This window comes from Centropristis striata, chromosome 3 (assembly GCF_030273125.1).
Source record: "Centropristis striata isolate RG_2023a ecotype Rhode Island chromosome 3, C.striata_1.0, whole genome shotgun sequence".
NCBI classification, from domain to species: domain Eukaryota; kingdom Metazoa; phylum Chordata; class Actinopteri; order Perciformes; family Serranidae; genus Centropristis; species Centropristis striata.
Window position 1 is genome coordinate 39,270,907 of NC_081519.1, and position 16,387 is coordinate 39,287,293.

General features: G+C 40.3%; 1 protein-coding gene across 2 annotated transcripts in view; it reads left to right on the forward strand.

Annotated features, from left to right (window-relative positions):
• Nucleotides 1-16,387, forward strand: part of kif5ab (kinesin family member 5A, b) — a 93,355-nt gene that overhangs the window by 14,045 nt on the left and 62,923 nt on the right. For both annotated transcript variants that reach the window (XM_059329365.1, XM_059329366.1), the window contains exons 2-5: nt 11,671-11,758; nt 14,388-14,461; nt 14,806-14,910; nt 15,313-15,361. In XM_059329365.1, the coding sequence (XP_059185348.1) occupies nt 11,671-11,758; nt 14,388-14,461; nt 14,806-14,910; nt 15,313-15,361 (316 nt within the window). The remainder of the gene's footprint in view (nt 1-11,670; nt 11,759-14,387; nt 14,462-14,805; nt 14,911-15,312; nt 15,362-16,387) is intronic.

The following is a 16,387-nucleotide window of genomic DNA, read 5'->3' on the forward strand; positions in this document are numbered from 1 at the left end:
TTGCACAAAACATGTATGTAGCGCTTCTGATTAAAACTATTGCAGCTTTAATGAAAGTACGAAGTATGAAGGTTGCTGAACTTTTGCTGCATACATATGAGACTAAAAAAAAAAAAAATCAGCAAGAGCAGGTAGTGATTAAACGGCAGCCTTGAAGAGCTGCTGTATGTTCTCGATGTGTGTTTGCTGCATTAGTGAAGCTGTGAAGCTTCAAATTTTTTCCTGCACAAATCAAAAGTTCCAAAACTTCATAAAGCTTCAAAAATCTATTTACCAACACCTCTGAAGATCTAGTTGGCACGTTCTACTTGCTGATTGTCTGGTAATCTCACGGTGATGACGTGTCTTTGCTCACAACCTATTTTTATCATAACAATGTATCTATTGACAATGTGAAAACATTGTGAAAATGTGAAAATATATTCGCTCGAAGTGATGAACTGACAGAGAATTATCACCTGAATCTGCAGCTCCCTTGGGTTTCAGCATGTTGTTAAGCTGCCTGCAACTTTATTATTCTGGTTCACTCTTATTACTTTTTCATGGTTTTGTTTTTTAGCTGCAGCTCCAGCACACACCTGTTTTCAGCAAAAAAAAAGTCCTATTCTAAAGCCCTATTGTCAATTTATTTTCCATCATACCAAAGCTTCCAAAAAATCTGTTATTGGGGATAAAAACACTTGATGGACAGCAACTAGATGGATGGTTTCACCCTCTGCTGTTTCAAAGCTTGAGAATCAACTTTGAAACTCAATAGTCAATTGACTACTGGTATCATGATAAATCATGGTAAAATCACTGATAATTAGTATTGCCATTTTTAATAGTAGTTGTGATTAAAACAGCTTTGAAGAGCTGATGGTAAAGTTTCTTTTCTGTTCACATTTCATTTCCTGACTGGAGGTTATGTTCATTTAAACCTGCAGCAGGTAAACTGAAAAAATAGCTTCTTTGGCAAGCTCAATCCCAGAATTGGGCAGAACAACAGAAAAGCGTCCCAGTGGCCCTGCATGAAACTGTGAACCTGCCTTTATGAGCTCTTCTGGTTCAGCACGACCAGTGCTGCAAAATCTGAAAAAAGACTCAACCTTTTCACTCAAGTATAGAATGTGAAGAAATCTTTTTGGTTGCTGTTTTCTTATCGGCAGTGTGCACAAAGGGCAGTTTGACACTTTCATCTCTTGTCAAAATCAGGATTTAATTTGGATCCAAAGTAAACAAGATTATGAACATGCCAGCTTTCAGTACTTGACAGTTTCTGATACTCTGTTGTGGACACATTTAGGTGTGTATGTCCAAGGAAGCACTGAGCTTTAATATTCAGCTGACAGACAAGAAGGTTGAGCTGCGGCGACACTTCTGGAGTGGATGTCAGTTTCCAGACTCACTCAGAATGGAATATAAGGATATTCATCTGCATGTTTATTGCGTTCTTCTTCCCATCTGTGTCTGTCTTCTCTGTAACTTTCTGGCCGTCATCTCAGTCAATCTATAGTGGTATAAACTCTTTCCCTTTCTCCCTGTCTAACGCTCAGCTGGATGCTGAAGTGGCTCCAAATGTCTCTGTTTCTCACTCCGTTAATGTCCACAGGGAGGTGGATGTTGCTCCTATTTTCTGGACTGAAACTCTGTGAACAAAGCCCAGTCTTCCCTCCCCTCTTTTCCCCACTCCTCTAGCTCCTGTTTCCCTCACTCATCCTGATAAATTATGCAGTATTTCACTTTGATGGGAGACTAATTGCTCCACTTCAATATGTGGATCTTTAATGAACAACTTGATGCAGGGAACTAAGTGAAAATTATTAGTAGATTGTTAACAATGTAATGTTTGGTGGTAAAATGTGGTTCCCTAAGCTAGTGATTAAGTAAAAGGTCTACAAAAATGACTGTGATTAGTACAGGATAGCTGAAAGACAACTGAAAAATACTACTACCACCGCCTCTACATTCAGTCGGCGCCGCTGAAAGTGGCTTTGCCCTCAAGCCACTGTGCCAGTCGACTCTGCAGACTTGTCAGCCGAGTGAATTAGAAAACACGGATATGTTTGGTAATATTGTGTGACTGGAGCTTTTGCAGTTGTGAGGTTTTCTGTTGTCGAGAGCATCGCTAATGATGCTGTTATCTGCGGCTCGAAGCCTGATTAGCTTGACGGATGGAGCAGACATTGGCAGCATGAACTCCTCTTTCGTCAGTCTCACTGTGTGCTCGTATGTGCATTGGTGTGTGTGTGAGGAGAGAGACGAGGAGTTGATGAGTTCGTGAGGTGGGGAGGAGACTGAGACACAGTCTGATAAGAGAAAATAGGACCCCCCTATTGCTTTTTCCCCTCCTCTGCCCTTTGTCGAGCTCACCCACCCAACACCAACCCACCGCAGAGGAGCCACGGAGCAAAAAGTGAGCAGCCACCCGCCCGCCTGCCTGACTGTCAGCCCACCAATGTGTAGGAGGAGGAGGAGCACATCCAATCTTCTTATCATCTCATCCAGCTCTGCCTTTAAAATATTAAGCCATATGTATCCCTGTTAGTAGGAGGGAGGCTTCGGTGTGAAACTAGATGAGGAGGAAGAATGTGACATGAATTAAACCTTCATGAATGGTATCAAAATAAGCCAGAGTTGAGAAGTATTGTTCCCTCGCAGCAAATGTTGGCAGTCACCAAATATTTGCAATATGCAAGGGGAGTTGTGTGGTGATTCAGGTTTTTCTTGTGAATATTATTACTGTCCTTTAACAGAGAAGGGGAGGCATTGGTCAACTATTTTAACACTTCGAATGAGGTGTTTGACATTTACCAGACAAGCAATCTTTTGTGGCTGTGTGCTTGTCAGAGGCGGAGGTGCATGTAGCGTGATGTAATTATAGTGCCACAAAGCTTCTTATGGCACCTACACACTATACAACTGTCATAGTTTTCAGATTGCTGCACTAATCACATTAGATTCTTTCTTAAAACAGGTTATCTTGTAGTTGTTGTGGTTTGCACTGGCAACGCTAATTTGGATTTTTTTCCCCTGACCAATAGCTGATCAGTACTAACCGATAAGTTAGTAGGATGTCAGATATTAACTCAGTATTTCCCTCTGATTTCTGTCGTGAGAGCCATCCAGCAGCCATTTGTGATACTTGGCACAAACTGCTTAAAATGCACAAAGTAGCTAACACTGTGTAATGTTATGCTAGGCACACACAGCTGACTACTGCTACTACTCACTATTGCAGTTACTAGCAAGTTGCATTTCAGGCTCCCCAATAAAAGGCACGTTATTGAACAATAGGTTTTTAACCATCTAACTAATAGCAAGTATTAATCGTTCACAATTCTTATTATTTAATGCTCATTACAGTGTGATGGTAAATGGTGAATGGGCAGCACTTGTATAGCGCTTTTCTAGTTTTTGCGAGAACTCGAAGGATAGTTGAGTTGGTTGTGTTGAGTTCTACTCATGTCATATCCTGCCTCAACCTTATCCAATCAGCATCCACTAGTTAGTAGGGGCTACCCGAGGCAGGTACTTTCTGAGCCGCTACCTGAGCCCCTAACCGGTAAAGTTGGGCAGATCCTCTCTCCAAAACCACAGCCATAGCGGCTCACCGGAGGGAAAAGTACCTAATCTTGCCTAAGGACACTTCGACATGAAGGCTGACAGGGGTCAGCCCATGACTTTCTGATCAGTGGGTAACCACTCTACCAAACTGAGACACACATTTCACGAGGAGGAATCCCCAGCTTCTCTCAAACTAAAGAAGTGATACGGAAAAAGATGCAAGATGACCAGACAGGAGGTCTTTACCCCAAAAATGGTTGTCGGCAAGAAGTTTCTTGTGCTCTGATCTGCAGTGGAAAAACCAAAGAACAACCAGGGAATATTATGGAAGAGAGAACGGCTGGTTGGATGAGATGAGGTGCATCCAGCAAGTGCTGTCTCTTCTGTTTGCTGATGTTCTGTTGCAGGTGTTACACCCCTCCCTCTGATATTTCCCTCACCCTGTATTTTGCGTCCACAATTTTTCGCACCACAGGATTTGAACTCGCAGACCAGTCCAGATCTTTAAGCTGCTAGATTACTCTCTGGTCTCTCCTTGCTCCAGGAGCGCCGATTTGTGATCTGGAGTTAACAATGTGTGTGCTGCAAGAGTGTGTGTCAGATGTGTATCCATGCCAAGCCCTCTGGTTAGAGGGGCCTCTTTTATCCCAAGGGACTTAAACCCAGAAGACCTCCATCTAAATTCAACAGCTGCTGCTGCTGCTGAAACCCTTTATCCTTTTTTTTTTCTTTCACTGTGTCTTGTTAGCTCATTTTCTCCAGTTCAGTCGCTTTCCTCTCTTTCATTTTAAGTTCACACCTCCCCATGCTGTCATGTTTTTGATTCTTGATTGCATTTCCCTCTCTGTCTCTCGTTTTGTTGTTGTAAATGCTGATAATATGTCGTTTTTTCTGCTCTCAACCCGTTCTCTTCACTGGTTTTTTCTCCCTAAATCAGTTGTGTTCAGCTCAGTCCTGTTTTGCTACTATTCTTTGCCCACTGATTCTCACAGTTTCTGTTGATTATTGCAGTTTTTAATTCTCTCTCTCTCTCTCTCTCTCTCTCTCTCTCTCTCTGTCTGCGTGAAACCCACTGCCTCTTTGTCTCCTGGCAGACAGCAGCAGATTGCAGGCTGGACAGAGCATGTGGGTGTTTGACATCACACACAAAGCGGAGGGCCATTTACAATGTCTACATATGCAACCATAATTTAATATATTATTTCCACACACACACATGCACAAACACTTTGCTTCCCATTCCAGCTCTAGACATCAGCGTGCATGTACATAATTGAAAAGACATCCGTTAAATTATACAAACAGACCAACAAATAAGTGTTGCTATACCTGGCTGGACTGGCAGGCTGAGAGATGGACGCTCAGATATAAAGCTTACCGAACGTCTAATACACTTATGCTATTATCACACTTATGCAGCACAGGAGCAGATTAGTGTTTTAACGGTGGAGTCAGTGGAACAAATGATTGGCAAAGGGTTGTTTTTCATCCAGCTTATATAACTGACTCATTGTATTCACCCCAGTGAAGACCACATCATGATTTCTCTTCAGGATTTCCCCCCCTCCCTGTCTGTTATTTTGGTGTGGTTTGCATGCGGGTTCTGTGTAGCTGTAGCATTACAAACGGCTCATTGGGAGCTCTAATCAGTTGTGATGGGAATCTTGTTTGTACCTGCAGCTGTGATTAGGGCACTTGAATACAACACTAAGCAGCGCAGCTTATTAGGAAATCGGAGAGACATAATACATAAAATTGAAGCTTGGATTGTGCCAAACTGTCTCCACCCTCTGTCACAAACAAATGATTTTATGCAAAGCTAGCACTGTAGAGTGGTAGGTCATTGTGGAAATGTCCGCACTCTACGTCTTACACTGCAGTAATGCTGCCTGATTTTCTGCTACAGCTTTAGGGAGTGGCACAAATTGCATTTTTCTTTTCCTTTTATTTAATAAAATAGTTTGAACAGAAGAACTGAGTGGCAAGAGAAAAACATCTTGATTCTCTTGGCAGACTGAAATAGCAATGGCATCTACTCTTATATTGACTCAATGTGTTAAACATATTTACTTAAGAAAGCGTTGAGAAAATATGACAGGGATGAACTGTTTGAATACAGTTTGCCTTCTAAGTTATATTACTATTTTAGTCAGTCTGAACTGATGGAGCAGTGGCATACCAGGCTGCAGAACCATGGCAACATAATAAGGGACTATGACCAGGCAGAAACCACTCAGAGGTGAAGCTAATATGGAAGTGCTTTTATTCTGCACCACCTGTTGCAAAAATAAATCCATTAGTATGTAAGTCATAATGAGTGTATGGTCTCAATCATTGTAAAACAAATTTACTACAAATTACAGTAAAACACTGTCAAATTGCATCAGAAATAAGCCGTAAAAATAAAAAATTGAATATCACCACAGTAGATGCTTGTAATTATTGTAAATCAAGGAATAGTACAAAACTTTTAAACTGTAAAAAACACATGTAAAATTAAAGGAGAAGGACACAATTATCCTAAAAATACAGACTACTCAGTCTAAATTAAAGATAATATTAAATATATTTACATTTAAATGTACAGGAGAAAACCCACTCACTGCATTTTTATGGTGAAGTTCTCCCAACCACAGTTGCCAGTATTTTACCATAAATTCAACATTTTTTTTACAGTGTTGTTTCAAGTCTTCTTTAATACAGCAGGATGATCATTTTGTTAACAAATTATGGTCCTATTTATAGTGAAATAGATGATAAAACAGGGTGTTTCCACTTCATCTAGGTTAACTGGAACATTTTGGTTGCTTAAAAATGTCTTGTTCAGTGTTCAGTGGACTATGAGACACTCTCAGCAATCAGCTGTTCATGTACCAACCATTAATAGCTAGAGCTATGTGTGGATTTGACTTTGGGAACCAGGGTCTGTTTTGATTGACACTCCTGTAGAAGATGTAAGCCCAATCATGATCACAAGCAGGTTATTTTCCCTTTGCAATTCCTCAAATGGTATAATATTAAACTTGAGACTTGAATTAGTACAACCAGTCATATAGCACTTTGCCATGTTGATGTCACAAAGAAATTTATGTTGTTAAGCTACATTTAAATCACACAAAAAAAATCTCTATCTCTATTTTAATTTATTAAACTCGTGGCTGGCACAATACATTTTGTTTTTATATCTGTAAATTAAAGTTTTACAACTTTTATTTCATTATTTATGTTTTAAAAACTGACTAAATAACTTGAAATTCTTTTTCTTCCCTGGTCATGTTACTCTGTGTAAAATATTGACTTTATAAAAGGTTGTTCATTATTTATCATCACTTCATTATTGATAAAAAGACAATACATTCTTTAATATGAAAAATTTAGACTCTACAATGTGACAATTTGAATGTGACTAGAAAACCAACATAATAAATGTGCTTGTGAGCTGAAAAGGGAACATGATACATTGTGAGTTAATCTACAAAAGAACCATCCTTCAAAGCCTGGAAGGGAACTTATTATTCAAGCCACAGATATATTTGTGTGCACTGGGATTTTTTGTCAAGCTTGTTGTTGAATGTGTCATTTAAAAGGCTGAGAAGCAGCGGGGCCCATATGTAATACTTGGAGGTGGCGGGGATTATTGGTGTATTTTATCCCAAACCACTGGTGCTGACATAATCACAGTTTAGAGCATCCTCCCGAGTTGTATGGCTTTTATGTAAAGGGCAGAAAAATGTCATTTTCTTTATTGTGGATTATGTAACTGTAAAAGCATTTGTATGGAAATTGAAGCGCATTAAGACCAATGGAACATGATAACCTGCAGGATGTTTCAACATGTGCGGTAGCATGTTGCAGCAGCTCTTTTCTCCATCGCTAAATAGATTAAATGCCTAACCTGTTTTTCGTAATATGTGGGATCACAATAGTTAATTTATTCTAAACAATAACAGCAATAATATTGTGATTCCCCATAGGAGCATTATATTTCCTCTCTTAGTATATTGGCATGAATAGAACAAGACTCATGGAGCTTGTATGGATTTAATGGCTTGCTTATGTAACGTGGCGCTCCCACTTCCTACTCACTATACAACCCTCTCGGCAATAAGGATAGACTATAATACTGTTGGTTTGTGGCTGGTATAAATCCTGACCATTATATAGTACATCAACAAAACAACAGACCTTTATTGTCAGCCATAAGATGAAGGACCATTTGAGAAGTCTGCAGTCACTTTTCCATGGTTTAATATGTGTCATAACCAAAGATGAGTCCCATGTCTGGTTGGGTTACACCAATGATACAATTTACATTCAGACAATTAAACAAATACATTTGGGTGTCTGGTCAGTTGAAGATCCTCAACTGTCTTTATGTGTCTCTCTTTACTGTCACATTAACAAATAACAACAAAATGTCCTTAACCCTGGGAGACCCAAAGAAACACTGGCAATCTTGGCCGACATAACTGTCCTTAAGAGGCTGCAGCAGGTTTAGTTTTAAAGCTAATAAAGATATTGGCATCATATGAAACTTAATAACTTAATACATCCATTGGTACCAACCGTGTCATGATGTCTTGTTGGTGTGGGGGCTAAATATCACTCTAAAGATGTCTAAAAGCTCATTTAACTGCTGTTTTAAAATTCTAATTCACACACAAATACACTTTTTTAACATGTTCATTTTTGTTTTTAATTGTTTTTGTTATTGTGATTCTAACTTGTTGATGTTATACATTTGGTTTTTCTATTATCAGTTTATTACTTTCTAATATGAAATTTTAGGTGGAGGCTTTAAATAACCCCATCTGGGTTTTCTGCCTCTCCCTGCACTTTACATTATATGTTATCTTTGTCATTTTATGTAACTCTAACTGTGCAAATAAAAATAAAACCAAAAAACCTAAAACCTAAAGTTAGGCTCTATTTTGGTGAATGGGAAAACTGCCCAAGGGCATTTTCAAAGGGGTGTCTTGACCTCTGACCTCAAGATATCTGAATGGACTCCATGGGTACCCTCAAGTTCCACTTTTGCAGACATGTCCACTTTATGCTAATCCCATGCAGTTTATGGCAAAAAAAAAAACCCACGTACAAATATGTGTGTGAAAAATTGTGTATTTTAATATTTTTGCTTCTAAACAGTCTTGGAATTTCAGCAATTGGGTATAACTGAAAAGCTAAGAGACTGGTGAGCCCAGTTGTATTTATTTGTGATGATGTTAGTCGCCACAGTAGCCATTTCACTGTAGTGTAACTTTACAGCCACAAACTAGAGAACCTCGGACATTCAGAGGATGTATGGATTTCCTTTGTGTATTTACAATTAAGTGGTTTCTCAGCAGTTTCTAGATGGAAGTGTTTGCTGAAAATTACAGTTTTTGATACCAAATCGCTGCATGAATTGATTTATGACAGTTTTTGATCAATTCTCCAGCGGTCACAAACAGCCCGTTGTTGCTCCAAATCTGTGTAACAAATCAAACCAAAAATTGCTGCAACAGCTTACAAGACATAACAGAGCATGGGAATGGTCACCATAAACTTCCACCATAATGTTCTTAGCCCTTTAACATTTGATAACTTACCACACAGCTGCATCTTAAATTAATCTTTAGGTTCCCAGCTTCCAGATGATGTACACCACGTCTATGTAGCATCTACCTTTGACCTGCTATCTCTCCTTCAATATGCCCCATAGAAATATGTGTATTGTGGGTCCCTCTGGTTTTAAAAAGAAAGTAAATCATTAACTTAAGGTCACGAACTTGCCTGGAAATATTTCAGAAATAATCTTTATAGTCAGCATACCATACACAAGGTTCAGTATATACCCCAATGCTCAGGGTCAGTCATAGAACCAACACGCCACAGAGAGCAGAGCAGAAAAGTGAAGTTAGAGAGTTAGTGTTTCTGTATCTCAGTGTGGATGTCTGCAGGGTTGGTGGGTGGTCCAGACTGTCTTCTTCTGCTGCACACACTGTGATTTGTATACACACACATATATGCATCCCTATACCCACCTACACATACATATAGAAGCACTGCACATTAGCAGACAGTCATGTTTTATTTAGGAGACTCGACTGCTCTGAGGACCTGCAGTCTTTATCACCATGAACCTGGCTGCTCTCTGACTGAATGTGTTGGATCGAGTGGTTGACTGAATATCTGGGTGAACTGGCTTTTCAGCTGAATGATGCTCACTGGTTAATTAATTGGTTGAGTGATGACAATCCAAGCCTGTGTGTGTGTTGAATTAGCATATCTCCGGTTGGCTGTGCGACTTGTTTAATGGCTGGTAGTCAGCTGGTTGGCAGACTTTGTTTGATTCCTCACCGACTAACAGGCGGCTTTGCCTTCTGACAGCATGTTTAACTGACACGATGCTTCACTCAGAAGAAACAGACTTTTTGTTTTTCTTTTGTTTGTTTTTCTCTTGTGCTGTCTTTCTCACATGCCCCCTGGTGCTGGCTTCAGGTCATCTACTTTCTGATGCCCTCTCTGCATTTCCACTCCTCTGCTTTACTCCTCCACTCCATTGCTTCTCTCCACTGCAACACTTTGCTCTTGAAGTCCTTGAATGCTGCCTCTAATGGCTTCACCTCAGATGTGATCTCTTTCTGTGTCTCTCTTGGGATTTGCAGAGACTTTTGCGAATGGCTTCACGCTGCACTGCGCTCATTTTAAACACCCACTGCCTTTCGATGGTCCAAAATACACACAAAATCACAGAATGCATATTACACAAAAGTTATAGGCGGGACCCTTGATGGGATATATGTGCTGTTAACACCTCTTCCTAACTCGACGTGATGCAAACATCAAAATATTTGTATTTTTCACAGTGAAGCTGTCCTAACCTGCTCCATGCATCAGCGAACAGACAGCTAGCTTGTTTGAAAAAGCTCACTGTGGATCTATTTTTGCAAAGTTGCATGTACTCCATTTTTTGCCTAAGTCATTTCATGTTTTAGATTTTAATCTGTGTATTCAAGCCTGATTAAGCTTGGTGCTGGCTAGATTATAAAATAACTTATTGGTATTTATTAACTGTAAGATACTGTCAGAAAAAAAACTTTCATTCATTTATTATCCTTAACTGCTTATCCAATCCCAGCTGACATTGGGCGAGAGGTGGGGTACACCCTGGACAGGTCGCCAGGGCTGACACATAGAGGCAAACAATCACAGTCACGCTCTCATTCACTCCTACAGGCAATTTAGAGTCACCACTTAAACCTAAGTGCATGTCCAGCTGGTGAACCCTCCTATTGTGAGGCAAGAGTGCTAACCACTACACCACCGTGTAAAATCCTAAATCACATATCTCAGTGTACAAATCACAATGAATCACCAATATAGCTGAGGAAGAGATTAAATTAAATACAAAATATCATATAGTACATACTATCATATAGTAAAACCTGCATATGTTTCCAAGTAATAAAGTACTGTAAAAATGTGTTTGTTCCATATATACCTACATGCAAAGAGGCTGCATTGCTGAGAGTTTGTGTGAACATTTGTTTTGGTCAGCCATGTTGTTTTGTTTCTATTTGGCATCATGCACCTGAAATTCTTTGAAGAGGAAATTAGAAATTTCAACTGCATAATGCTGACACACAACTTTACTGGAACAGCTTTGCTCATTTGCAGAGAGAGCAATCACAATGGCTCTGCGACATTGCTTGTAGTTTATCTAGACATTTTTCACGCTCTATCTGCCAGAATTAGCTCGCTAAAAAGTTAGGAAGGGGTGTAATACACACAGATGGACACAGAGTCCATAAAGTATGTTCACTGTGTATAAAGGAAATATTGATATGGCCTTTTTTATAGTGGCAATATGGCTTTACATACTGTTTTGGTGATAAACTTGATGTCTCTCTCTCTCTCCCCCTCTCTCTATCTATCTATCTCTCTCTCTCTCTCTCTCTCTCTCTGTCTCTCTCTCTCTCTCTCTCTCACAAAACTCTCTTGCTCTGCTTCACAAACTTCTCAGGGCAGATTTTAACAGGGAGTCACAGGGGAGGGAGAGGTGTTGACAATAATCAAAAGCAACTCTCTAAACTGTCTCTGTCATCATGCAGCTGACTGTGTTTGTGTTCTCGTTCACAGGGCAAGTCCTACGTGTTTGACCAGGTGTTTCCCACAAACACCACCCAGATACAGGTCTACGACTCATGCGCCAAGCAGATCGTCAAAGGTGAGTCACATAAACGGTTTGCATGAGTTGCACTCAAAAGCTAAGAGAGAAGACAGAAACACCTTGAATCACCAGGTTCCCCATTATAGTCTATGCCAGTTTACGCTCTACTTGCTAAATGCATGAATAAGCAGCTCCTTTCAAACAGCAAGAAAACCAATTTCCATGACAAGATGCGATCTCATGACTTACAGGTATGAACAGCAACATGCACAGATGAACAAGATGCATGTTATCACAGCACAGCGGGCACCGGCGTCCCAAGATCAAACGAAACCAGACGAGAGTTAAATTTGCTTTCCTTTCCTCCTTCCTTCATCTGCCTCTTTTCTCCCTCCCTGTTAGGGTCTCGCTTTTTTCTGTGCTACCTTCAAAGCAAGTGCGGAACTCCATTGAACTAGTTCTAGATGGAGCATGAAAAAGAGATTGATTTGGTGGGCGAGATTACTTACAGAGTGTGAGATTACCAAGAAGGCCGAGGAAAGATGAAATAAAAGGCGAGAAGAATCGCAGTGCATGGTTGGTAAGACTCAAGGATAGGGGTTTAACAGTATTAAGGGAATTCGTCCAGGGAAAAGAGTAAGGGAGAGGACACAGATTCATGTTTACACTTTATTTTATTTTTGTCATTCGGGCTGTCAGTTTCTCTCTGTTTGGCTGCCTCTTTCTATGCCCTTTGCAGTTGTCTTTTGACTCACACTCATGCTGTCTTTCCTTCCCCTTGTGGTAGTCTCTGATGATTTATGACCTTATCTGCAGCCATCTTGATTTACATTCACAGAATCTTTATTCTTTGTTATGCATAATTCTCTGTTTTTCGGTCTCACTATGACCAGTGCAGAGGTAAAGGAAGGCATGTTGCTTAGCTGCAAGAATAAAGGCAGTACAGGAGAGGAGGAGAGGAGGAGAGGAGGAGAGGAGGAGGAAGGGAGCCTCTGTGTTTGAGCTGAGAGCCTTTGTGATTAGTCCGTGGTCAGCTAACCTGTGGCAGCAGCCTTTCAGGGTGACGTGTTTTTCTTCATCCATGTTTGACTTTTACCACAAGGTTTTATTAGACTCTGTCAGCAACATGACATTCAGCAGTATGCTGCTTTATAACCTCAACATATGAAGATGTGTTGTTTTCACTGTGGCCCCTACCACACGAACGGAGAGAGAATAGTATATTTATACTCGGTACTTCACCGAATGCCTCCTGGTGACTTTTACGCTGCAGGTATATTGTTTATTGTGCGCAGCCACAGAGGTCGTTCAGCATCTAACCAAGCTTAAATACCATCCACCTCTCAGTGCACTCAGGCTTTATGTGGCACAGTGTGATCTGTCTTTGAAGCAAAGGTCAAAAACATTTGTCTTTGTCTCTTTTCCTGTCTTATTGTTTGTATACCTGGCAGGCTGAGATCTGTGATCCTGTCAGATTTTCTTTTTGTTTGGCACTCTCACATGCCGTTCTTCATTTTCGTACTGTATTCTTTTTTAAACCCTCTGAGACCAGTGATCCTGTCTGACATCACTGAGTTTAGATGTCTGTAGCTAGCAGGCATGGTAGCTTGTCAGGAAGGAGGTTAAATAAATTTTGGCGAGGGAGAAACTTGCATAGCTATTTTCAAATGGGTCCTTTGACCTCTGACCTCAAGATATCTGAATGAAATCTGGGTTATATGGGTACTCATGAGTCTTGTGCCCACTTTATGTGAATCTCATGCAGTTTGGGGCAAAACCATAAATGCTTTTGCATACAATACACATTTTGCCTATTATAAAAAGGGTGTATTTAAATATATCTGCATACTGGGGCCCCTAAACAGTCTTGGAATCGCATCAATTGGGTATGACTGGAAAGCTGAGACGCTTGCTGATTCAGCTGTATTCATATGTGGTGATCCATAGTAGCCATGTCATTGCAATGACAGCATTTAAAAAAAATTAACCTCACTGTGTATAATGACCTGCTGGGACCTCTAGGATAATCACAGGCTCATCAAAGTTTACAACCACAACCTAGAGACCGAGAGCATTCACAAGATGTATGGCTTCCCTATCTTTATTGACGATAGAGGGGTTTCTCAGAGTTACAAGGACAGAAGTGCTTGCAATCCAATTACTGAAAGATGCAACTCTTGCAGAAATCTGCTCTCTGTTGAACTTTTGTAAACCAAATCACAGCATAGTCTTGGTGTCTTGTTTTTTTTTTTTTTTTTGCCATTTTTTCAGTTCTTAAGTGGTCAAAATCGTCAAATTTAGCACTAAATCTGTGTTACAAATGGTACAAACCCCCACAATTCCTGCAACAATTTATGAGACATAATTGAGCATGTAAATGGACTTCATAAACTTTAATTATAATGATCTAAACCCCTAAACACACTAAACTTTCAACATTTTAATAGACCTGTAATGACACACAATGTTTGTATGACCATAACAACTGGGCTGCATCTCAGATTAATCTTCAGGTTCCCAGCTTTCAGATGATGTCCACCACTTCTGTGTGTCATCTACTGCTGACCTGCTATCTTCCCGTAAAGATCCCCTGCCCCCCTTAAAAAAAAAAAGAAAAAGAAAATGAGCCTGTATTGCTCTCTAGGGGTTAAAAATGCTTTTTGTGTCTCTTCTTTTCTCATTATAGATGTACTGGGAGGATACAATGGGACTATCTTTGCCTATGGGCAGACTTCCTCTGGAAAAACACACACCATGGAGGTATGGTATCGCTTAATAATTCAGGAGGTAGACCTCTTACTGCGGTGCACACACATGCCCAGAGACACACGTTTTTTTATTATAAAGATTATTCTCCTCTTCTCTGCTCTGACAGTATATCTTCCTCCATCACTGTCATCGCTCACTATCTCTCTCCCTCAGTCTTCTGTGGGAACTAACCTCCTTTACAACTCTCTCTGGGAAACAACCCTGCTCCTTTTCAAGTCAAAAGCCTCTCTGCTCTCCTTTCTTTTACCATTCTCTCCACTTAATTCATCCCAAGGTCTGCATTTATCCTGCTCTTCACTCACATGTTCTTATCTCTCGTCTCTTTCTTCTCGTAGGGGAACCTTCATGATCCCCAGGGAATGGGAATCATCCCCCGGATTGCAGAGGACATTTTCGAACATATATTTGCTATGGATGAGAACCTTGAATTCCACATAAAGGTTGGTGTGAGTTCCTGTGTGTGTCTGTTCATGTGTGCATTTGTTCTCACACACTTGTGCAGATGCTCAAAATTACTCTGGGATACTTTCAGTGGGAATTCAGCTTGGGCCTGTGATGTAATCCTCACATGGATGGGCTGAGTGAAAGCAGCCAAGCATCAATAAATCATGATATATAAACCTTGATAATCCTACAACATTTGTTATGCTTTTTTCCCTTTTGCACGGCGGTATTCTAATAGAGGATAATACCTCACCAGACCCACAGGAGGAAAGATTACTGCAACATCAGTTTGCAGATTCGCACAATAATCATGCTTTACAGCCTTTCTCTATCTATCTGTATCACTACATTTTTCCCTTAAAGACTACAAACCATGTGTGTTTTTTATCTTGCTGCAGGTTTCCTACTTTGAAATCTACATGGATAAAATCCGGGACCTGCTGGATGGTGGGTTAATACACTGAGCACATGGCTATGAAACAGTAAAAGCATAACTCACATCCATTAATACAGTTTTCTTGCAGTGCACATTGAAATTGAAGCCTTTATAGCCACGCCTAGGTGTATAAGGATAAATTGCTGCGTTGTCTTTAAGGGTGTTATTTCCTCTGGGGATTGGGGGACATTTCAATTTTCAAAATCCTATTTTCTTCTTACTGTCATGCTGCCAAAATCCCCGTGAGAGAAGAGAAGAGCTGAGAAAAAGTGTTACTGTGCAGTCACAAGAGGTGGACTTGTCTTTATTCTCCTAAGATTTTTTTTTTTGCTTTTTGTTTTTACACACCTGTGTTTTTTCAGTCTGGTTTGTTTTTCTCCTTGGTGCAGTTCAGTTTGGCAGGTGTGAATTAGAGGTCAACTGTGTAATCGCTCTGGTGGATTAAATGATAAAATTGTTATCAGCAGAACTGGACTCTGAAAGTGGCCTTTGGCTGTGCAGCCTCCAGCGGGCAGGCAGGGACTGAGATTACTGTTTTGCATGGATGCTCCGTACACAAAGTCAAAGTATTCTGTGCCAGACAGCTCTATTTGTAAATTATGAGCACGGTCAGGTTGTTGTTTTTACAGTGTAGTATGTCATTACTAATGCATTAGGCTGAAGATAACGGCTGCTCTGCTGAAAGCATGCTCTCTCTGTTTAGACAGCAAGCATGGTCTTTAGCCAACCATAAGTTCAAGCCTAGCACAACTTTGGGACATACCTGATCACTTAAGGGCCACTTTTGATGAAAAATGTCGGTGTAAATGTGAGTTAACTCCTGATAATAGCATAAACAACTGTTAAAGACCCCATCAAATGGCCCTCATGACCAGGATGAGGGATGCTGACTATCCAGCCATACATTTATTTTCTGAAGTTTAAGCAGTTCGCTACTTCATGAAAAACCTTCTAAGCAGGTAGCCGAAGCTTTAAAGCAATTTTTCTCTCACAGAAACCTTCACTAGTCCAGAACACAGGAGCATCTTCCTGTATTT